The sequence below is a fragment of the Carassius auratus genome, unplaced genomic scaffold (genome assembly GCF_003368295.1).
Source record: "Carassius auratus strain Wakin unplaced genomic scaffold, ASM336829v1 scaf_tig00004268, whole genome shotgun sequence".
In the NCBI taxonomy this organism is placed as follows: Eukaryota; Metazoa; Chordata; class Actinopteri; order Cypriniformes; family Cyprinidae; genus Carassius; species Carassius auratus.
The window spans coordinates 1-25252 of NW_020523587.1; the positions used below are offsets into that span (position 1 = coordinate 1).

Sequence of the window (25252 nt, forward strand, 5' to 3'; positions counted from 1 at the left end):
CTGTGATGTCTGTCCATGAATTGTTAATGCCTTTGAATTGTCTGACTGCACTTTGCTGAGCCTGAGCTGGTTAATGAGACCTAAGGGACGGCGCAAAAGAGAAAAAAGAAAAACTGACAAAGAAAAGTGGCATTACCTCTGCACAGTAAATCTTTCCAGTTTGGATGGGGAAATAAATCTATGTGTCTGATGTTATAAACTCTCATAGGTTATCAGAAGTAACTTTTCCATTAAGGGAAACATTGGTACATGTATTGATATTTATGTATGAATTAATATGTTTTCAATTTATTCATAGTTTATTCACAGAGGATGCATTAAACTGATCAAAATAAGGCGGTAAAGACTATTACATTTTAAATAAATAATATATTTCCAATAAATGCTGATTCATCAGATAATTTCTTAAGCACCAAATCAGCACATTGTAATGATTTCTGAAGGAATATGCGACACTGAAGACTGGAGTAATGGCTGCTGAAAATTATGCCATCTCGAGAATAAATTATTTTTAACAATAACTTATTTTGTAATAAACTGTAATATTCATGTTTTTCCTGTATTTTTGTTTAAATACATAAAGCCTTGTGGGCATTAGAGCATAAGAAATGTAAAAAAATCTTGTATATATACTAATTTACATACTAATTTTGCTCCCATTTTTTGAATTACAGGAGCCCCTTGTAAAATTTTGGATCTTGCTCTAATCTGTTGGTTTGCTTAAGTCTGTGTTTTGTAGGTTTTTTCACAGTGGGTGGGATTTTCTTAAATGTGCGTTCATTGCTGCACTGTCTGCTGTATTGTCTGCAAGATATTTCCTCTTAGATTTATTTAATAATCCGCAAACATTTATATGCTCTACTTTGCTACATTTTAAAACCCAACTGCAAATCAATTCAGATGTTGTTGTTTTTTTTAAGTATCTTATAACAGAACAACGTGGAATCAAAGAATGCAACCTTATTATCTCGTCGTAAACATCGTGCACTGGCAAATCTCCCACTGTTGCAAGCACATTGGAGACGAGATCGCTATAAAAGGAAGACTGTGGTCTTAAAGCATGTACCCTGTATTTCTTCATTTGGAATATTTCTAGAATCTTGCCATCTCTCGGTCAGCTTGTTGCCATGGAATTCCCAGAGTGCCGCTCCCTCTCCTTATGTCACACAGGCATTAGAGTGAGTCAGTTATTTTCCACTGTTAGAGACATACAGCATATACAGTTGCCGCCAGTCTTAGCTGCACAAGATGATATGCGCAGTTTGGAATGTGCAACATACTTAAAATGTTGACCGTGGCAAAAAATATTCAAGAAGATGCATATTTTATGTGCCCTGACAATGCATTTTTTAATCTGTGAGTTCTGCGCTTAATATTTAGGGTAACGATTTTACCTCCATCTCAGCTGCTGATGATGTGCAATGTTGTGGATGACTTCTTCCCAGACCTATTCCCCATAAGGCACTGCTGTTTCTGCACCACATGATCTGCTAACAAAGCACCAGAGATTAAAGAGCTGTCTGCTCTGGGCTTTAATCTCCTAAAGAGGGACCGCTGGGGCACACAGGCACGTCACAGCACATACTTCCTGTCACTGCCTGTTGTCTGAAGGAGGGATGGCAGTGACAGCATTTATGCTTGACTTAAAAGGTGAGGCGAAATGAAGGATGATGCTTTTTGCTTATTAACAAAAGACAAAGACTGTACGTGTTTTCATATCAGTTCCCTGAGGGATAGTAGGAGTGGCCACGTAACACTGAGTGGAATAAGAGGCGTTCAGTCCCTCTTGGGCAGTTTCAGCCAGATCGTTGTGCAAACACAGCAGGCCCACTGGGGTTAACTCAGCCACGTAATGACACCACAGTGGAATAATGGGCAGCCAGGCTCAAGTTTGTTTTCATTTGCCATGTAAATGGCTGATTCTGAACTGTGGGGACACATACCTTGGGAAGAAACCTCTCACTCAGGTTCAGTTCACAATCAGAGCGCCATTCGCAGCAGTAGAACCATCCATCTTCCTTTTAGAGCACATTTGCACATGTGCCAAAAGTGGGCCAAAGATCACAATCCCAACGCACATCTCCACTCATTCAATTTACACTCAGCCGATTGTAATTATCCCAGGGTGCAGAAACAGAAGAGTTTAGAGGGGAGTGGGAAAAATGGGTGTCTCCAGAATCTTTACACTGTCCTCATTTGAGGAAATGAAGCATGGCCTCGGCTTGACCCCGTCTCCCTTGGTGGTGCTCATGCAAATGGAATGAAGTGTGCAGGTGTTCGACAGCGCTAATATATATATATATATATATATATATACGTGTAGGTTTAATATATAAGAGTGCACTGACAGATCTAGATCACTTGCCTTTGCCAGGGGAAAAGAGCCACGCTGCAGTGACAGAAATGACTCATAAATGGCCACACACTGTATGCATACACTCTACTTTACAGTACATTTATTAAATCTCAAGAAGCCTTCTTGCTCATTGCTGTTGTCTATCTTTCAACCCCAATACCAGAATGAACGTCTTAAACTGAGTCCCACTCCTAAATGAACTACTCATGGAGCCTGAAATTGCACGTGGAAATCAGGTTGATGAGAGATCAGCTGGTGTTACCTCCTGTATACATGTAGACCAGTGAAATATACATATATATATATATATATATATATATATATATATATATATATATATATATATATATATATATATATATATATAATTTATTTAATACGATAAAAAACTGTTTATACATATAATTTTTTTATAAACATACCTTTTATGATGTATATTTTTTATTTCTATAGGGAATTCATTTTGTATATTTTTTAGGAACATAGTAAAAATTGTCAATTTGACACAGCTGCCTTGATATTAAAATTAAGGAAAAAAGTTTAATTACAGAAAGCAATTCCTGAACATACAATCTTATCAAGTACAGTATTTTTCGAATAATCATTTATCTTAGACAAAAAAAAAAAAAAATACCTGGTGCTAATATTATGGTACAAATGCCCAATATTCATTTGTATGGAAAGACTTTTTTTTTTCAAATATTAGTGATATATGTATACATACACACACAAACACACACACACACACACACAAATAAATCATAAAATGTTTTAGAATGATGATTAATATGTTAACACCTACTAATGACTTTAGAGAAAAATTTAGTTTGAGTTGTATAACATAATGTTGCTATTTTTTATTTTTTTTTGCATTGATTATAGACGACACATTTTGTTCATATTTAGTTCATCATGTTCTTAAGACAAGGTCATGCATGAACTAAAAAGTTAGATTAGCACTGCCTTGTGGTTAAAAATAAATGATACACATAAAGTTGACACTGAGTACGTTTAAATGACCACAAACCCTGGTGACTACTATCCTCATTTAAACCGTATGTGTGATGTTAAAATAATGCCTGATCACACTTTTACACTCGGGGATTGTTTTCCTCTCACAACACATCTTTTTTAGATTCTCAAAGGAAAACAGCAACAGTGTTTAGAGCAGCAAATGGTTTTACAAGCCAGAACCCATCATTTATTCTCTCCTGTGATATGTCCATTCACGGTCCATATGCCCTTCTTAGCATAAATCCCCATTTCAGATCCAGATATAGGGTTCAAATACATGCATTTGCCGTATTTAGATTAAAGAGGCTTTTAGCTTTGCCATATATGCAGATCTGGTCATTGCATCAGACTTCATAAGAGTAGCACTTTACCCCAGATGTGTACATTTAGGCAGACTATTGGTCCATGTGATCCCGTATGTATTTAGAAATGGAGATTTGTGAAGGAGCTGAGAGAGTGGATTATTTTGGGCAGATTAGAGTGTCATCTGCTGCGGGTTCAACCAGCGTAGAGAGCAATCATGTGAATGTGTGGCTAGGCAATGGGCATCAGGATTATCAATCCTAATCTTAGAGGGTGAGCCATTATCACTGCATTAGTCTCATGGTCCCCAGAACCACTCATGGCATCTTTGTTTGTTGTAAATGTGTGACTGGACAGTCTGTCATGCAAAGATCTATTAAGTGCATGAAGATTCATTGGCTTTGATTATAATACCTGGTAAACTCTCACTTGCAATACACAGACAGGTCTGCACAGAGTGAAAGTTAAAGTGTGTGAAAAGAAGAGCTACATTCTTTCCCTTAATGGGAAAAATATGTTGTTTCTCTTAGTCTCAGGTGTTCCATTATGTAGCTGAGAATGAGTTTGTAATGCTTTGTGCAGTGATTTGGGAATGCGGATAAAAAGATGCCAGACTGTGCTCATTGTGCTAGTGGTCTTGTACAAAGCTGTGCTATGGCTCACTTCTACAGAAGAGATATCAGATCTGTTAAAGACATTTGCCTCTCTCTCAGCAGGACATTTAAGGTGGTTTAGAATGAATTGCTTGTATCCCTCTTTTGTAAATTGCCTTGGATAAAATCATCTGCTAAATGAATAACTGTACATGTAGTATTTGTTGATAAAAGACCCCAAATGAAGATCTTTTAAAGACATTAGATTGCATGTGATGAAAGCACTAAATAAGCATAAAAAGTGGTTTTAGATGTCAATATATTGTTTGTTTTATTGAAATATCATAGAATATAAGCCCATGACCTGCCTACAGTCCAAAAGCATGCATTTGCCGTTTTTGGTTAAAGAGGCTTTAAGCTTTTGGTTGTGTCAGACTTCGTCAGAGTAGCACTCTGAATCTGTCCGAAACCGGGGGCCGTTCACACGGGAAACATTCTTGTTTATTGCCTCTGATATTTTTGTAATTGTTGGTCTATGTAAACATGCAGCTGTTGTGCAGTCCTGCTGTTTTTCAGCATCTCAAGCCACAAGTGTTATGTTTCTAAGGACACTGTAAAGTTAACCGCAGTTCACCTATAAACTTTGAAACCATTCAGTTGTCTATGGCTGTTTTGCTTTCCTTATTCTTGAGCTTTCAAAAAAACATAAAGGTGGTAATTCAAGCAGCTCTTACAGTAAGAAATAGTGTTATTGTGAAATTTAGGTACAGATGTACAGAAAGCTGCATGTGGTGTACAGAAAAATAGATAATGTGGCCACAAAATGAAGAATCTGTTCCCACAATTTAATAATTTGTGTCCATGTTTTATTCATTTGTTCCCTCATTTTAGTTTAATTATGGCCATACTGTAGTAATTTGCTACTCGTTTTAATTATGGCCACGATTTAACTACAATGAGGGAACGAATTAGTGCAAAGTGGTGATTTTTTGTTCTTCTTTTCTTAATTATTTATACATGCCAACAATATTGTGTTTTTATTTCCCATGCATGTCATGTACAGCGCTCCATAATTGGGTGAAAGGACATGATTAATTGTTATTTTTTATCATAATTTATTATTACATTATATTACATTAGTACATTCTCAAACTAAATGAATGTGTTACTGTAATCAGAAATTGTTATCGTGTAAACAGAAAAATATAATACCCTTGTCATACCATGACACACGCCCAACTGAAACACACAAATGACATTAAAGCTGTCTAAAAATCCTCTACTTTATTCAGTAATATGTTCTGTAAAACATTCAATAAAAAAATGTAATCACTTATTGCTTTTTATTAAACTAGTACTTGATCTTATGCATATTTTCTCAAAGCATTCTCATATGTAACACGCCTCTAGATAATTGGACAGGTTCCTACTGTTTGGATATATAAAAACATGAACAAATTAAAAGTCACAGATTAACCACACATCCTTGCCATAAGTGCAGATTGAGCTAGTAATCTAAAAAAAAAAAAAAAAAAAAGCCTTGGCCAGTGCACAACCTCTCCGTTTGCATATCCATTCGATGCTTTAGGGTGCTGATGGTTTACTTGTCCCTCACACACTTACATTCTTTTTAAGGAAATTGTGTACAAGGCAGTATTTGATGGTGACCTGGCAAGATGCGTTAAAAAAATCAAATAAAACATTATCCGTAGCTTTCGAGGAAGGAAGGGTGCAGCTGAACAACAGCAGGTCCATCGTCATTTTTAAAGCAGTCGCCGCCAACAGCTTCAGTAGCGAATCAAACCATAAATAAATTAATTCATGATCATAAATAAGTTAATAAATTAAAACGATCTGTACATGGTTAAAAATGTCTGTAACTGCTGAGTGTGGCGTAAATAGTAACATTTCGACGTCGACACTACATGCTTGAACTCGGCGAGTAGGCAAAAGAGAAATTCCACTAACTGCATATAAAGGTATATTGATGGTTACAAATATAATAGTAATGCATGTCAAAGTGTCAGATTCTTCAATTGACTATATAGAGCTAATGTTGTGTGCATGAGTGTGAGATTTGTTGTGCAGTGGATGCTAAGCTGCTGTACATTCATGGTGAGGTAATGAAACAGAGAGCAAGCGCCGTGTGATCCTGTCAGGCTGGTGGAGGCTCAGACGGAGGGCTGGGGCGACCGCTGCTGCCGCTGCTGCTGCTGCTGCTGCTGCTGCTGCTCTTTTATAGAAGCACACACTTGCCCTTCTCCACCCATGGATTGTTCTTCATCAGCTCAGGATTCAGGAAAGGGTCTTCAGGCACACACTCATCGATCCACTTCACCAGGCTGAGGAGAGGAAGGAGAAGTTCCCTCATCATTCTGGGACTCAATGCTAAGTGCGTAATCTATTTAAAGTAACAAATTTGGTGCAAAAATGTGTACTATTTAGGAGTAAATAGAGCAGAGATTTGCTCTGTATGCATGTGACTTTGAACAAGGATGCAGAGTGTGAAGGAACTGGGGCCGTGCAAGATTGCACCCATGTTGAACAAATGATAAATGAGAGTGATAATCACGTAACTCTTCGCTGAAGCATTATCCATCATAAGGCGATTAATAGAAACGATGTGTCAGATGGGAGTGATATTGTTAGACTCAAGCTAGACTCCATCCAAACCCAAACACTATTAAGTCATCATGACCCAACATTATGACTCCACAATTGCTTATTCAGCTAAACTACACAATAACACTGAAGCTGTTCACTTCTGGCTGGTAAAAGGTAATTTGCAGCAGAAAAATTACTACTGTGAATATTTCAGTAAGAGAGCCCTGGGACGCAGGGAATGAGATGTCAGTGTAATGTGACAGTGGAGGGTGTGACTAACAGGCCATGCTTGCTCTCAAATTGGAGAGTAAAGCACCAGAGATCTGAGAGCTAATGCTTTGTCCTGAACAATCACCAAGAGGACCTGGCCTCTGGGCAGCCTAATTTGTGACACGAGGTGAACCTGAAAATTCAGAAATAACTGCAGTGAGTTTATGGTGGCATATGGGTTATTCAATCAGGAAACAGTTTAGAGAAGCCACTGATAAAACTGATCACTCTTCACAACAGGAACTATGAGGTTTGAACTATGTAGAGAGGATCATTTAGGTGTGTGTGGGGGGGGCGTCATCATACATTTTTTAACATATTAGATGATGATTTATTTATTATTGTTATTTCAATGATTTACTTACATTACTTATATTACCTCCAGAGTTTATATTAGCTTAAAGCATCTGCTAAAATATAGTTTATTACAACAAAAAAGTATGACGAACAACACAATATGAATATACGTTGTTTTGGTTTTATGGTTGCCATATACACTACTGTTCAAATTTGACAGAAAAGACTTTTACATTTTACATTACAAAAACAAATCTCAAATAAATACTGTTCTTTTGAACTTTTTGTTCATCAAAGAACCCTGAAAATGTATCAAATAAATAAATAAATATATTCTTTTTTATTTTATTTTATTTTGTTTTTCCACAAAAAATATTATGCAACTGTTTGCAACATTGATAGTAATTATAAATATTTCTTGAGCAGCATATTAATATATTAAGAGTGATTTCTGGAGGATCATGGGACACTGAAGACTGGAGTAATGATGCTGAAAATTCAGCTTTGCCATCACAGTTATAAATTATATTTTAAAATACATTAAAATACAAGTTATTTTCAATTTCTAATGATATTTCACAATAATTACAATATTTATTGTATTTTTAAACAAATGCAGCGACTGTTTTTCTTTTATAAATATTAAAAAATCGAATTGACCCCATAACCTTTACGCTACACTGAATATTAAAATAATACTGAAATCCTTAAAATGCACAGCAAAAAGTCACAAAATTGCTCCAATTAGCTAGTCTTAACTTGCATTAGTATGCAAAGAGAGAGCTCACAGAGTAATATGAGAGAAATAGAAGTAGAACTATTATATTGTCAAAACAACCATTAAATGTACTGTTTAGAAGTTATTATAACAAAACATTGACTGGTCAATGCCATTTAACCGATGACAATTAAGCATTTGGATAATAAAAGGACAGAATACATGGGTGATGTTCTAATGGCTTACTTTTAGCTTTTTTGTACTTGATTATATGATGAAAAGCAACAAAAATAGAAGGAAGGTAGAAGAAGTCATTATCTTTTCTGTTGTGATATGGGGCGACAGAATAAAATATGATAATTGGAACAGAGACTATCTGTACAGTGTGTAGAACTAAAGAAAGCAGACTCACTCTGTCACTGTCTTTGAGGATTTCTCCCTTTTGAAGGCCAGCTGGTACTTGAGGCTTTCTACCTCCTTCTTCATCTGGGGCAAGTCCATCTCATCCATGACTGCGGCTTGATGTGGAAGTGATCAAACTAAACCTAAACAAAAAGATCAAAACAAGAAATAGTGTTTTCGCACACTGTCCCAAAACAAATGCTCATATTTAAACTGATTTAGTGGTTTTTTTACATGACTCTTTCCACAGCCATCCTATGTTTTTAGACAGGTGAATTGTGCTGCCTCAAAATATAAATGTAACATATGTTAACTTAAAAAGCTGATTTTGCATCAGTCGATGACGATTGCAATGAAATCTTGCCAAAACAACACCTCACACTATTTGTAAGAACAGTAATAATGATTTGTGAATGTGATTTGTATGCCCATGCTGAACAGTTTGCATATGTTCCATGATATGAAAATACACTCTTAAAAATAAAGGTGCTTCACACAGAGATGCCACAGAAGAACCATCTTTTTACCCTTTTTATCACCTGAAGAACCTTTTTGAGATGTTAAAGGTTCTTTATGGAACCATTTGACAAAAAGGTTCTTCTGTGGCATCGTTAAAGCACCATTATTTTTAAGAGTGTAAACCATGAAACCACTTTTTTGTCATATTCAGTTGCTCTGATACTACAATAATGCATTTTGGACTTTTTCATCAAATATTGGTATATTTGATTCTCTTTTTTATTTTGCATTTGATTCCTTCATTTAATTAAAGTTTTATTCACTGTTCTTGCATTTTTATTTTACAACAACTGACAAAGTAAAAATGTGTGGTTATTAACTTAAAAAGCTCTTTTTTTGTGTGTGTGTGTGTAGTCTAAGGCTAACTCAGTCATGCTACATTTAAATTTTGACTTAAAAACGAGCTGAATAGATGTCACCACTCACATTTTAGACTTCCTCACAAAACATTTCTCAATAAACATACTGTAACTGCACATATTCTACTTTTTCCCGTTCGCTATTTTTTTTCTGGGATGTTCTGCATGCATAAATTTAGCTTTCAAATAAAAGATTTCAGTAATTAGATGCTATAGTCCTCCTCTCTGAGCAGGAGTTAAGGGGGATCCGAGTTTGAGTTTTGAGAGTTCTTTGTGTTGAGAGGAGTCCAGCATTAGGGCATGTGTGAGCCAGAGAGCAGAGACAGTTCAGCATGCAGGTGTTCAACTGCCTGTCTACATCCATCCCATAAAGGCTTTTAAGTGCTTCCCAGCAACACCAGCCAGACACTGGAGCCTCGCGCTCTAAAAGCTCTGATTTCACTATCTGACACTAAACACACTCAGAGCAGCTGCAGGAGATTGCGCTGTTTTTCCAGTCAAATGTGATGTGAATAAATGGTTAGGGGACACAGATGTTTCAACTTCTTTCAAACCATCCATAAATACTTAACGCGTATGGGGATATCCAATAAATACCTTTTAAATGTGAATTTGTGTGTCAATATAATGAAATCTGAAATCTTTTGTTGTTGCCAAAGGTAAATACACTGATTTCAGTGCTTCACTGAGGCCTTAAACAAATATATAATCAACAGTGGCCCAGAATATACAGCAGTTTGCCACAAGCCACAAACCTCTTTTCCCACCCCATTTGTCATGAAACAAATATTACTGATGCAAAAATATATATATTTTATTAAATGAATGGCTGAGACTATTCAGGTTTATGTTTTTGGTTTGTTCATAATATTATGTGTACAAAAGGACAGTGTGACATATTAGATGGAGGACCAGGACAAACTTCTCAAATCAAGTTCTTCATGTAGGTTGTTCAATCATGTAGGTCATCACCACATTGCATTCAAATAGGGAGGGTACATTTCAGTTTGATTAAAAATAAATAAAAAACTAGAATTAAAAATGTAACAATTACTAAACAAAAGCACATTTATATTAATGATACGTGTGTGTTGTGTCCTAACTGATATTGCTGGTGTATAAAGAACTAAAGAAGATAAATTAGACATCAAATCTGTCAAGAAATAAGATAGCAGAATTTCTGCAGCTAACATGATCATCTGATGAAGACCAGCATGACTTGCTGTATCTCAGTTACCTCCGATGTATTTAGGTTTCCCAGAGCAGATAAAACTATTAAGAAGCTACTGCAGGCTGAAGTCTGAATTGCAGGCTTCTTAATTTCCTCCTTCTTGTAAATATAGGCTAGATTTAAATAACCCAATGATTTTATTAATCAAAAATGAGGGGCGGGTAAAAAGCAGGATGCTGAAAATCTAAGTTTTATGTAACACCGGCAAAATCACTGGCAACCACAGCGACGACGGATGCAGGGAGTGGTAAAAAAAAAAACCAATATGAAAATGCAAAAAATAAGAATGCATGGGTATCAATAACATTTCCCACTAACATCATAAGTTATGTCAACTGTCATCAAGAGACAATAACGAAAAAGATGAGATCGATATGAATTAACATTTGTGTCGCTTACCTCGGTGATGTAGCTACCTTTGGATAACGTTAATACCCGAAGCCCGTCTTTGGTGCAGAATGTTCTTATCTATGGGAAATGTCCTCAGATCAATCGAAAACACATACGCTTGTGTCTAATTGACGAAAAACGATGGACGACTTTATATCCGATGTAGACAGACAAAAGACTAGACGGGGAGACTGAAGACAGGCTCGCAAGCTCCGGCAGCAGCGCAAGAGACAGCTGAAACGATGCTGAAGAAGTTGAGCCGATGGCAGTGGTTACAGCCTAGTAAAGTGCTGCTCAGCCGCTGCTGGGCCAATGTGTAGAGGAGGTGCTGGGGCAAATCTGCCTGGGAGGGGGAAACAGAGGGCGGTTATATGCCGCTCAAGTCTAAATGTCTCTCCTAATGTTGGAGACAAAAGGAAACCCGACGTCCTTTTGTCGCTAGACTTGTCAGTGTCAGAGTTTAGATTTTCCATACGCATATGATTCTACTCTCCGGAACGTTTAGTCCACTTTGCCCTAATATGGAAAAACTTAGCTTTTTTGTTTTTAAAGAAAATCAGCTTTAATGAACATCAGGCTGTCGGCATGAATTTCTTGCCTAAATAAAAGTTCAGTAAACAAGAAAAATCGTTTTTATTTTTTTATTTTCTCTACGCCAACTAAAATAGTTCCAGTCAAAACGTCAAGCTTCGTTTGTTGCCAAGCAACACGGAGTTTGAGAGCCGATTTGGAACGGCACGTATTTTGACGCGAATCCGCCGAGCTTTCCTTCCAAACTCAAAGCGTTCTGTGATCCGCTCCGGGGTTTTTTTAATGTCCGAGTCAGTCAGTCCTCGCTCATTGACGCGAAGCAGCGCTCGCTCGAAAGGAAATGCTTTCAAACGATTTTGGCTGTAGACAAGATCATTGGAGTGATACAGTGAACCTTTACTCTAAATCTGAACGCTGTTGGAACGCAACTTATTAAACACATTTAAAGTTACACTTTGTTTTTAAGAAATAACATTTTATTAATTGGTGTGTGCAAATCTTCCAAACCATGTCTTTATCCATTAATAAGCCTGTAATAGAACGCTGCAGTGATGTATTTTTGTAGTTTAGGCCAACATGGAAGTTAGTATCACCCTGGTTCCTTCGACATAAACACAATTGGATTTTTTCATTGGCTTTTGGATGTTTGGACAAGTTAAACACAACCTTTATAAATTTGGATGGTGAAATAAAATCAGCAGAAGTAAAAATGTAAATAGAGGCTATATAAACAAACTACACAATGGTCACCATTACTTATAAACATATAGGGGTTTTATTGATCCCAGATAGCACACGTACATCACAGAGACTGCGGCGTCTATCTGCAAGACTATTGCAGAACTCAATTTTTTAGAATGTTTGCTCATCTGCAATACGTCTATAGGATGTTTCACATCAGATGCCAAACAGATGTTTTGAAAATGTCTAGAAGATGTTTATGATTTAGAATGTATGTAAAACTGACATCTTAAAGATGTCGATCAGATGTTTGTACACAGAAGCTTTCCAGAAGAAGCAATCTTTAACAAACATCTTGCAGATGTGTTTCACAGAATAAAATGTGAAAATATCTTGATCTTCTGTAAACCATAGATCTTATTTAACAAAACACCCACTGACGATGATGAAACCGGAAGTGGTTTTATGCATTTTGGTTTGCAAAAATATGTCATCCCTACAGCACTCAATAAGTATTCTTGTTGTAGAGCTGTCTACGAATTTGGCATGAAATTGCATATAGGCTATATGTCATTCGCCCATGCGTCTCATCTCATTTATCCATGCAGAGGAGCAGAGCCACAACTAAAACAATGTTCTTCTGTAAAACAAATATATATATAATATTGTTTTACTGCTATATGGCCAAAAGTTACATTGTTACATGATTGAGACTGTTTTTTTTTTTATTATTCTGTTAATTTATGCAAAACATAAATGTAACAAATACATGTAGTTTGTATTAATAACCCTAACCCTAACCCTAACCTTATATTACAAATGCTATTGCACACAATTTGGCATAAGCCTGAAAGCACTGACAACAGTATTCCATAAAGGGTGAAATGACTGTAAACTGCTCGCAGGGAGATTTAAAAGTTTGCCTGTTGGCTGATACAAGGGCATCTGACATATGCTCATCTCAGAGCAGCACTCATGTCAGTCTTCTGTGATATCTCACCTAAGAGCAACATCAGGAGGTGTAAGATGAGGAGTGGTGCCTGCAGGAGCAGCAGATCAGAGATCAGTCCCTTTTGTTGGACCACCATCACCACAAGGCATTTTTGGCTAACGCTAAAAAAACAAGGGATGTCTTGTTGAAAGACAGACAAAAACATTAACCAGTTGCTCTTTCATAAAACCATGTGGCAAAAAAAAAAAAAAGAATAACAGAATCCATCTAATATGAAAACATCTTATCTAATTAACTAAAAAATATTGGGTCAATAATGCGAAAATGGAAAAGAAGTGATATATGAAACATATTCTGAGAGTTGATTGCAAACCTCCATTATCTGTATCAGATCCCAGTAGAACACCAAACTCATTATCATTTATGTATTGACAAAGCTATGAGAAGTTATGCTTAATTGTTTTAAGTAATTTTTATCCAAACTGACTGTTTTTAAAGTGTATTCAGTAAAATGACAATACATTAACCAGTCTGAATAAGCTTTTTCAGATATTTGTGTTTCACAAACGAATGGCCACCGGCCAGTTCTACGTTCAGCCATCTACTTCCTTTAGCACATCCACTTTTATTGCATCATTTATAGCATGGATATATGGGAAGAATGGAGCTCTGCTCTGAATACGCTTAATGGATCCTGAATGAAGAACGCCCTGCACTGGCTTGCCGATGGGGTCAAGCTTTTGATGGGTGCACTGGCTATTCTTTGGCTTAACAGTACAAAGAGTATCTTTAGTGGAAGGTAGGACAACAGTTCATAGAGTCTGTAATACTTCATCAAAGAGAATTTACACAGAATAGCCTAGGACTATATCCTGAAGATAAAGACATGTCCCATGTGTCCTAAATTGATGGGTGTCCATGAGAAACTGCCATTAGTGCTTTAACACAAAGAGCAAATGCAAGGCACCGTAAGCTACTCTAAAGGAAGGGGCAGCTGAAAGGAATCAGGACCTTAGCAGTCAAAGACATGCTATATTCACAACATTTCTGCATTTATTTTGGCCTTAAGTGGTTTACCTGGCTCTGAGAACAGCATAATGGAGCATCTCCAGCCAGGTGAATGCAGGTCAAATCATCAATCTCTGCTCAAATGTATACGGCAGTAACAATGCCAAAAAATTATAATTTTATACATTTCGATGGATACATTTAAAAAATATTGGAACCTTTAAATATATACTACATAAAATACTACGGTGCAACAGATGACATAAACGTTTACAGTGTTTACAGCACATGAAGAAATATTTCCAAAATATTTCACTGAAATATTTATAACTGATAAAAACTACATAGCAGAATTTAAAGGAATAAGATGTTAATTGGCTTGAGTTGTCTGGATTATTGTGATGCTTTTGCTTTTATCAGCTGTTTGGACTCCCATTCTGACTGCACCCATTCACTCCAGAGAAAATATTTGTGAACAAGACGTAATGAAAATACATCTTGGATGGCCTAACCTAAGTAAATTATTTAATTGTTCCTTTAATCAACATAGAGACAACAGTATAAATCAGGTGGCATCATAAAAGAGGTGGTATAATTGTCTAAATTACAGTATTCGCTGAGTGAATGTGAATAACAGAGCAGTTTAATTCAATAAGCTCTGGGCAAACAGCTCCCCCTTCCGTTTAACTAATTAACTCAATATGGTAGAATTAAAATGGTAAATAGAAATGTAGGTATTGTCCTGACAAACATTCAAGAATATGCAGCTGTGCGCAAAACCAGAATTTTGAAAACCGTGCAATCAAAACTAAAATATATGCTAACAAAAAGCGTAACGTGACATTATAATGCGGGCATGTTGAATCGGAACTAGTGTTGTTCGTTAATGAATCTTTTAAGTTAATGAATCAGTGTTTTGAACAAACCTTTTAAGTGAACGAGTCGTTCTTGTTCACTTCCATGCACTGGCTCATTTTTTCATTGGAGCCTGTACTTGGGCTTGCTTTAGTTTTTACATTGATTTAAAGTCATGCAAAGAGTGAATGAATGATTCTTTCTGACACATACTGGCCTAACGGTGCAGCCTGCAGAATTCAAAAGATTCGACTCTCATAGATGAATCAGACTGCATACCACTAATGTAAACATTTGACGTTTAAACTCTTAAACTGACTTGAAAAATACCCAGGGAAAAAAACATGATCCAACCATATTGGTCTCATCTTCCTGAATATTCAATAATCCTCGGGCGATTCCAGGAACTTGTTGCGTCAATTCCCGACAATGAAGCGTATTTTCTGTTCCGCACTACATTTCCCACAATCCTCTGTAATATGCGTCTGGGTGTGAGAGAGAAAGATTAAAATTGGACCATCTGCAGACTTTGATTTGGTATTAATGGTGAGAATCTAATTTGTTTGGCTAAATAGACATGCGAGACGTATCTTATGTCTTTTGTAGCTAAGATAGAATTCTGTCTTACTACATTTGGTAAAGCTAAATATGGTGTTTTAAAGCTGTTGGACAAACCAACTTCGTCTGCTAGCCAACACCGCTAGCCAGCTCACTTCAGGCACGAAAATCACTAGACCATCATCACTAGCATATCATCAAACGAATCTGCTTGATTGTTTGTCTGTTTTTTTGCGTGTTTTGCTGTTGTTAACATGTTATGTAATGTATTTCCGTTTTATTTGATGCTTACAAGACAATGTCCCCATTATTAGCAGTCATCCGCTAAGAAAATCTTGGCTGTCTCAAAACATGGTGAGCTGCGTAACGTTACTTTGTAACAGCATTGTTTATAATCGGAGCGTTTAAATCTCACCAATTGCGAGACATAAAGAGAGCTGAATCATTGATCTTGTGTCAGTTGTGGCTTCTGCTTTGCTAACAGAGAGATCTGTTCATGTTTAACGCCGTGCTTTGTTTTGACGCTCTGTCGGGAAATATGTCTGCTGTTCTTTACAGCTGATATTCTGTAAATATATATAATAAAAGAGTGTGTATCAACAGCGCTTTTCATGAAGGGTTAGTTGACGCAAAAATAAGTGTCCATATACGTTTTTCAAGATTTTAGGATATATTGGAAAATAAAATCACAATGAAAATATATTCTGTATCCAGTCACCTTTTTTTAAACGTTTTTCACCAGTTTAATCACATTGATTTTTTTGTCTTCATAGAATTAGATGAAGTGTAGTGATAAATATATATATATTATGTAATGCATTGTGTGTGTGTGTATAGTATGTATATCTATATATGTTAACATACATATGTTACATGTCATATACGTGTGTGTAAAGATAGATATATAGCTTATGTTTTTCTCTTTAATTAGGCGGCAGCAGATATTTTCTACAGGGCTTTGCTGTGTTGTGAGCTGTAGTAAATCATCACATTTTGATCGTTTCTCAGGAGGATCTGTGACAGGTGCCACTATAACTCTACCCTCACCTGACATCAGCAACCGGGTAAGAACGAATGGATATTATATTTATTTACATTGTTACAAGTTTAATAAAGACTTCTGTAGCATAAATTCTCAATTGTTTTCTTATTCCATACTCTTTTGTATGCAGGCCAAAATGGAAGCTAGTTTCGGATCCACATTTCCAGCGGTCCCTCAAGTAGCAAAAGGTCAGTATTATCTGTTGGGCTACTTGGAGTCAGATTAGGATCTTAGAATAATTTTTTTTATTAAAAGCTAAAATATTGCACACAAATTGCATTATAAGTGGTCCTTATAACTGTGTTATAATGCATGACACGGTGGTTTTAAAATGCCAAAAAAAAAAAAAAAAACATTTTCTCATGTACATGTTGTACCTCTATGAAAACCACTATGAAAGAAATTGCTGGTGTTGAAAATGACTGGGATTAGCATTGATTGTACAGGATTCCATGTGACTGTTTGCTTAGCAACAAGGTTCAATCATTCGCTTGTTACTGTATTCTTTCATTTTAGCGGAAACTAATTACAAACAGCACCGCAGAACCCCTTCATCCTCCAGCACTCTGACATTCTCCGCTCGTGACGACGATGATGGCATGGTAATCACGACGCCATCCCTTTTCACAACAGCCAAGTACATTTCCATATAGAGGAATGGAAATCAAACACCTCACAATTTTGTCATTGATGTACATAATAGCAAGCTTTTGGACTAGCTTATTTGCTCTTTGGGCAGTTCTTAGTTTTTGATAAATGCAACTGATATATTGTTCTGCTGTTTGTGGTTTTCCTATTGTTTTTAGCCCTGACTGTTTATAAGAGAATACATGAATACAGGATGAATTCTTTCCTTAGACATAGACTGTATTGTTGCTGTTAACGCCTGGCTAGATGCAAAAGTGGTTTATGGTAATTCAAATATTTACTTTTTAAGTTTTATAGTTAGATGCTAATTGTCCCTGTCCCTGCAGCCGCCCATTAGTACCCCTCGTCGCTCAGACTCTGCCATCTCGATTCGCTCTCTGCACTCCGAGTCCAACATGTCGCTGCGCTCCACCTTTTCTCTGCACGAGGAAGAGGAAGACACAGTGAGTGTCAGCAGTCTTCTATTTCCTATTCACATGTTGATCTAGTATAGTGACGCTGAAGACTGAGCGACCTAGACATGTGTCCAGCACGAGGCTGACTTTCTCTCGCTCTCTCTCACCCTTCCTCTTTTTTACTTCCCAGGAGCCACAGGTGTTTGCAGAGCAGCCCTCTGTTAAGCTCTGTTGCCAGCTGTGCTGCAGCGTGTTCAAGGACCCCGTCATCACCACCTGCGGAGTGAGTCAGCCTGCCGCCCCCTCACCTCTCCCTCAGGATAGGGCTGTCTGTCGTGATCTGTTTCCAGGCCATGTATTGATTTTCCTGTCAGCTTGGGCTGTGAACAGCACGCCTCATTGACCTGTTTCCTACGGCATTGTTAGGCTGTTGAACACCACAATACAAGTGTCTGTTAAGAGATGAATTACACTTAAAAGAGCTGAGTAGATGAAATTTCAGTTCTTATTCACTCTCACTGTGCTCTCTTTTCCCTTCCTTTGTCACTTTAGCACACATTCTGCAGGCGATGTGCCTTGACCTCAGGTAAGGATAGCGTTTTTTCTCTAAGCATTTGTCTTGCTTTCAGCTTTCCCACGATGAACATTGCTGCCAGTAGTGAGGAAGCACTATTTTTACTAAGTTCTTTTTGTATGCTTTTGTGCAGTTACGGTTACAAACTCTCTCTACACTTCCCTGCACTCATATTTTAAGTATGATTAATTGGACAGAAAAGAGATAGTATTATTCTTTTTTTCAAAGGTTCTGTATGTTTCGCAATAATATTGTTATTGTGAATTTTTTTTTCCACCACAATAATTATGTAGTGAAAATATCTTCTACAGAAAACGTTGTCATTCTCAAATTTCATGGAAATGTAGAAAACTTGCCATCCAGAATGTTTTTTGAGGTATTAATTCTGTAGTATCAAAGACAAAAATCTAAAGCGTTTTTATTTAAATGCATTTAAAAAGTTATCACAAATTAGTTTTTTTGCTTTGTTATTGCGGGGTGTACTGTATATATTATTGTAAAAAGAAAAAATAACAGCAGAAGGATGCTGCATAAAATGTGAACGAAGCTGAAGCAATCTGAATTCTTTCTGAAATTTGTTTGAATATTTATTTAAATTCTCTAAATTCACTCAGCGTTAGCAGGAGTGGCTTCAAGTTCATTTTGGACCAAGTCTCTAGCTCAGTTCCTCTTTCATTTCCTCTCCATGCTAACTCTTTCATTTTTATGCTTTTGGCTTGAGTGATGTTTTCGACATACAGTAGTATTTTTGTTTTGCCAATAACTCGTGTTTCTACAGAGAAATGCCCTGTGGACAATTCTAAGCTCACGGTGGTAGTGAATAACATAGCGGTGGCCGAGCAAATCGGAGAGCTTTTCATCCACTGCAAGTACGGCTGTCACCCAGCTGCCTCGGGCAAACCCGGTGCCTTTGAGGTTGACCCACTTGGCTGTCCATTCACCATCAAGCTTAGCACCAGGAAGTGAGCACACCGCATTTAATTTCTATTGTTGGGATGTAGTCATGAGTCACGCAGAGGGAGTGTAATGACTTTGGATTGTGTGTGGCAGAGATCATGAAGTAAGCTGTGACTACAGACCTGTTCGCTGTCCTAACAACCCCAACTGCCCTCCCTTGCTCACCATGAACCTGGAGTCCCATCTGAAAGAGTGTGAACACATTAAGTGCCCTCACTCTAAATATGGGTATGGAATTTAGCAAATCTAACAATCTTTCCTTCAGTTGCGTAGATAATGAAATAAAACAGTTTTGATTAATCTCTGCTTACTTTTCTCTAGTTGCACCTTTATCGGGAATCAGGACACATATGAGACGCATCTGGAGGTGTGTAAGTTCGAGGGGCTGAAGGAGTTTCTCCAGCAGATGGATGACCGATTCCATGAGATGCAGGTGACACTGGCGCAGAAGGACCAGGACATCTCGTTCCTGCGCTCCATGCTGGGCAAACTCTCTGAGAAACTAGACCAGCTGGAGAAGAACTTGGAGCTCAAGTTTGGTGAGGAAACTAAGTCTTAACTGCTTACACTGTTTTCAGGTCAAAATATTCATGAATGTTCATTTTGTTGGGGTTTTCTTGTGCTAATATGGCAGATGTGCTGGATGAGAACCAGAGTAAGCTCAGTGAAGATCTGATGGAGTTCAGACGAGATGCTTCCATGCTTAATGTTTGTCTACTTTCACTCTGGTTTTCACCAAATTACGATGTATAACTGTGGTGTTTCAGTATTAAGAGCTTACTAACCCAGCCCTCTGTTTGCAGGATGAACTGTCTCACATCAATGCCAGACTCAATATGGGTATACTGGGCTGTGAGTGTCTCTTCCTCGTTTATGCTCCTAATTTCTGTGAGGATAATATGTTATTGTCTGACTGTATGAAATGTTTTGCAGCCTACGACCCCCAGCAGATCTTCAAATGCAAGGGTACTTTTGTGGGCCACCAGGGTCCGGTGTGGTGTTTGTGTGTCTATTCTACCGGCGATCTTCTCTTTAGTGGGTCGTCAGATAAGTCCATCAAGGTAATTTCACCTCCCACTAGTTTTCTGTTCTTTTGGTTTATGTGCATCCCTCTTAATCTACATTAATGTCCTGTACTTCTGTGCTCCACATAGGTTTGGGACACATGCACCACATATAAGTGTCAGAAAACCCTTGAGGGCCATGATGGAATAGTGTTGGCATTGTGCATTCAGGGGTAAGCATTTTGAGGGTTTTGAATTCAGACATGAATATTTAAATACAGAAAAATATGTAAATAATGGAGTAGGGCTGTGCAAAAAATCGAATGCGATTTTCATGTGCATGCATCTTGTCAGTAAAGGCACTCCTGTGATTAGTAGTATATCTCCTGCACGTGCGTTCAGATCAGGGTTGCCAGGTTTTCAAAACAAAACCTGCCCAATTATTTCTCAAAACTAGCCCATTCACGTTTCGTTCCGGGCGATAAAATAATTTTGTTTTGGTGGGGTTCCCTTGGTAAAATTTGCATTTTAGGGGCTAAACATCATGTTATTTGTATCACTTCAACCTGTGGACATGAAAAACAACCGCAGGCTTGGCAACACTGGTTCCGTGGGTTGAAGGTACCCCAATACAAATAACGTGATGTTTAGCCCCTAAAATGCGAATTTTACCAAGGCAACCATGCCAACAAAACTTTTATTTTAACCCTGGGATGCAATTTTTATCGGGGAACCTCCTGGAAATTCAATTGGGCTAGTTTTGGACTAGTTTTGAGAAGCAAGTGGGCAGGATTTGTTTTGAAAACCTGGCAACCCTGATCTGAACGCGCGTGCTGGAGACGTACTTCTAATTACAGGAGCACCTTTACTGACGAGATTTTTTGCATAGCCCTATAATGCATTGTTAATTGTTAAAAGTATTAACAATGTTACAAATAAATGTTAACATCCAAATAAATTGGGGGGAAAAAAATTTATATTTAAAAATTTACAATTGAAGGAATTGTGAAAGTAAAATGGGTTGCAAATGTTATTTCATGTTAGACAGGAGGTCTTTATTTTTATTTCTCCTTTCTGTTGCAGGAACAAACTTTACAGCGGCTCAGCTGACTGCACCATTATTGTGAGTGTTTCTGAAATACATTTATCAGAGTAATCAAATGTTCATGACATGGTCCATGTTCATATAACGCAGATATGTGCTTGCTCTCCCTCAGGTTTGGGATATCCAGACCTTGCAGAAAGTGAACACCATCCGGGCACATGACAACCCAGTGTGCACTTTAGTGTCCTCACACAACATGCTATTCAGTGGCTCTCTCAAAGCCATTAAGGTCAGTGGCATCTGTTGAAGAGAAGATGTGCATGTCTGCAGACACAAGCCCAATCAAGCCGCTTATATTGAGCTTTATTCTGCCCCATTTGTTCATGTGCACATTAGCCATTTTCAGTTTCCTTAAAGTGTTGTGGAAGATGAGATCGGTGCTCCAGCAGAGAAGAAAAAAAGTGCAGACTTAAGTTACTGAGGCACGAGTGGAGCAGAATTAGATCCACTTGTCTCTGAGAGCCTGTCTGAAGAGCACATGCTGAGCTCGGATCACCATGGTGATGTGTGGGAGGAATGAGGGAGTCGAGGTTCAGCACTAGAATGATCTCATCTTTCTGGGACTTTCCTGTTTACCAATTCTGAATGTTCTTCAAGTGATTGTTGATGTTCTTTCTCTCTCTCGTTCTCTCTCCCTCTGTAGGTGTGGGATATTGTGGGCACAGAGCTAAAGCTAAAGAAGGAACTAACTGGCTTGAATCACTGGGTTCGAGCTCTGGTTGCTTCTCAGAATCATCTGTACAGCGGATCTTATCAAACCATAAAGGTTAGAAGTGGGTGGGGGGATGTCAAGCTTTTACATAGCTTGAAAATGCCTGTGTGCACTTTATTATTAGTGTCAATTCAGCGCAAATTGCGCGCACACACACACACACACACACACATATCGATGTATGAAGACTAAAGATGCAAAGTCTGTCTGGCATTTTATTTCTTTTAATTTTCATTTTTAGGTTTACCGTTTACCATTCCACCTGTGTTTAGGTTTAGTAATTTCACTTTAATGGCAATGTAAAGGTTATTAGTTATTGAAATGCCTTATTTTCAGAAATGTCGCTTTAGTCAATTCATTGGTATTTATGATCATCTTTGCTGCAAAACCCACCTGCAAAAGTCCACCTCTTTGGACAAGACATAGCAAATAGTAGCAAAATCACTAAAGTAAATAAAGAAATAAGAATAGTTTTAATCATAAAATTATTATATATTTTTTATTATGAAATTATACTCTAAAAACAATTAGTGGGTTTTGCATCTGAAGTCTACATATAATCAGTTTTTGTGTCCTGATTAGCAATATTTTTCATTATGCAGGAAATTCCATTTTTATTTTGTGATTTTTGTCCTCGTTTTTAAAGGGCCTTGTTTATATATATATTCCTGTAGCAGTAACATTAGAATTTCAGATTTAAAGCTGTTCTTATGAGTTTGTTTACTGTTCAGTCTAACTGTAAAAAAAAAAAAAGAGGATTTCTCGGAGATGTTTGTAAAACCGGATACGACAGACAAACCAAAGCTGTTTGTTGTCTAAAGCTGTCTGGGATCTCAGACAGGAAGCAGAGTGCAGTGCATACTGCTACAAATGCTAACAGAGAAAGAATAAATAAAGATACAAACTCCACCGCTGTAGAGTGCAGGGATCATTACTTTTCCACTTTTATTACTGTTATATATTATCCATTCATTGCTTCCATAGTGTTTTTAAAATATATATTTAATAAAGAGATTAAGCAATGAACCAAACAAACTGACTTATAACCTTTAATTTAAACAAAATGTAGATTTTGAAAAAATTGAGATAAAAAAAACTGTGACAAATGGAAATGAGCTACACTACTGGCAAAGCTCTGTGAATAATACAATAAAAGAAAATATTGGACCCACTTTATATTAAGTGGCCTTAACTACTGTGTACTTTTTAATTAATAATTTAGTACAATGTACTTATTTTGTACATGTTTTTACATTGCACTTATATTTAAAGAAAATATACTGACTCAATTACAATATTCACATGTTCCACTGAGTGTAGGGGATTTTGCGGAGCTTTTTTTGCACTTTATTATTATTATTTTTTTTTCATTTTTGTGGTCAAAGTGACTTCTCTAATTGGTTAATCCAAGGAGAATCTCTCTACAGGACTATGTTTAGTTTTTAACCAGTGATTTGGCTATTGTTTTTTATTCATATTACTCATTTATTTTTTTATATAGACACCTTATTTCATACTTTATATTATAGTGTTCCTGTAGCTCAATTGGTAGAGCATTGCGTTATCAAGTGCAAGATTGGGGGTTCGATTCCCCGGGAGCACATGATAGGTAAAAATTGATAGCCTGGATGCACTGTAAGTCACTTTGGATAAAAGCGTCTGCTAAATGCATACATTTTATTTTAAATTTAATTTAATTTCAACGTCTCATGCATAATGTGCATTATAAGGTGCATACTAGTCATTAACATCTAGTGTCAATAAATGAAATGGATTTTTGTGAAATGGTCTGTCTGCCATTTCCCCTCAGATCTGGGACATCCGTTCTCTGGAGTGTGTCCATGTGCTCCAGACCTCTGGAGGCAGTGTGTACTCCATTGCAGTCACCAATCACCATATAGTTTGTGGCACCTATGAGAACCTCATTCATGTAAGTAAGTATTAATCTCTACGCCCTGCAGAGCTTTACATACAAGGGTAATGGTCATGGAAAAGCTGAAAATGTAAGGACATTATTCAAATCGGGATTTCTCCTCTGTGAATAAGGTTTGGGACATTGAGTCCAAAGAGCAGGTGCGGACGCTGACGGGCCACGTGGGCACAGTGTATGCCCTTGCCGTCATCTCAACCCCCGATCAGACCAAAGTGTTCAGTGCCTCCTATGATCGCTCTCTCAGGGTAAACAAAAGGCTTGGGATTAGGGTGTGAAATTTGGGGATATGTGCCACCTCTTTTGTGATATTTACCACCTCTTTTTTGTTGTAGGTGTGGAGCATGGACACATGATCTGCACCCAGACTCTGCTGCGGGCACCAGGGCAGCGTAACGGCGCTCGCTGTGTCCAGAGGAAGACTCTTCTCTGGAGCTGTAGACAGCACCGTAAAGGTCAGAGATTCTTACAATGAGTTTGGGAAGTCTGCTTTGAAACTGTAGCTTGCCAAGATCTTTTTGAGGCAAATTCTTTTGTGCTTTCATTTTTGTACACAATTGTTAAAAGTTCTGGGTTTTAAAGACTTCTATAATGTTTTTGAAAAGTCTCTTAATGCTCACCAAGTGCATTTATTTGGTGAAATATATTACAGTTTTAAATAACTGTTTTCTATTTTAATGTTTTTTCAAATGTAATTATCTTCCTCGTTGAACAAAAGTGTCACATGATCCTTCAGAAATATGCTGCATGCTATGTATGTGCATACAATGTCACATTAAAAACATCTATGTAACATTTAGTCACTCTATACCATTACTCATTGTAAAGCCTGTACTATTTTGAAAGCAGCTAAACAGTATTGAGACACCATTCCTTGAATCTTTTTCTACTGGATTCAGATCTTTCAATGTATATGGGCTCTAACAATTTATTCTGTTTTTTTTTTCTCCTCAGGTGTGGACGTGCTAAATGTGATGCTTATCATTATTAGTTGTCAACATGTTGAGTAATATATCGCAAATTAGAGACAAATGAGTTCTGATGCACGGACTCGTGTGACGGACAAACACGGCTTGCTTTGTGCGCTGGATGAATGTGGCTTGTTCCAATTACCGGACACCTCTGGACAGCAAACAAATCTCCCAACCTTCATAGTATTTATACATACAGATAATTTCCAATAGAAGTATGATTTAGATTTGGGAAGACTTCAACTGAACTCTGAACAATGGAGCTGAATCCAG

At 37.3% G+C, this 25252-nt stretch overlaps 2 protein-coding genes across 2 annotated transcripts; one reads left to right on the plus strand and one right to left on the minus strand.

Annotated features, from left to right (window-relative positions):
* Positions 1-5530: 5530 nt before the first annotated feature.
* Positions 5531-11505, minus strand: LOC113070448 (guanine nucleotide-binding protein G(I)/G(S)/G(O) subunit gamma-13-like). Its single transcript, XM_026243727.1, has 3 exons — positions 11066-11505; positions 8568-8700; positions 5531-6608 (listed from the first exon to the last, which is right to left on the minus strand). The coding sequence occupies exons 2-3, from the start codon at positions 8663-8665 to the stop codon at positions 6503-6505; spliced, it is 204 nt and encodes a 67-aa protein (XP_026099512.1). The 5' UTR covers positions 8666-8700; positions 11066-11505; the 3' UTR covers positions 5531-6502.
* Positions 11506-15545: 4040 nt separating this feature from the next.
* Positions 15546-24364, plus strand: LOC113070449 (E3 ubiquitin-protein ligase TRAF7-like). The gene is made up of 20 exons (XM_026243728.1): positions 15546-15629; positions 16573-16705; positions 16814-16871; positions 17200-17285; positions 17658-17774; positions 17917-18009; positions 18279-18312; positions 19079-19262; positions 19351-19485; positions 19579-19796; positions 19892-19965; positions 20061-20109; positions 20191-20318; positions 20412-20494; positions 21345-21384; positions 21479-21595; positions 22010-22132; positions 23889-24008; positions 24125-24256; positions 24344-24364. The coding sequence occupies exons 3-20, from the start codon at positions 16820-16822 to the stop codon at positions 24362-24364; spliced, it is 1806 nt and encodes a 601-aa protein (XP_026099513.1). The 5' UTR covers positions 15546-15629; positions 16573-16705; positions 16814-16819.
* Positions 24365-25252: the final 888 nt, after the last annotated feature.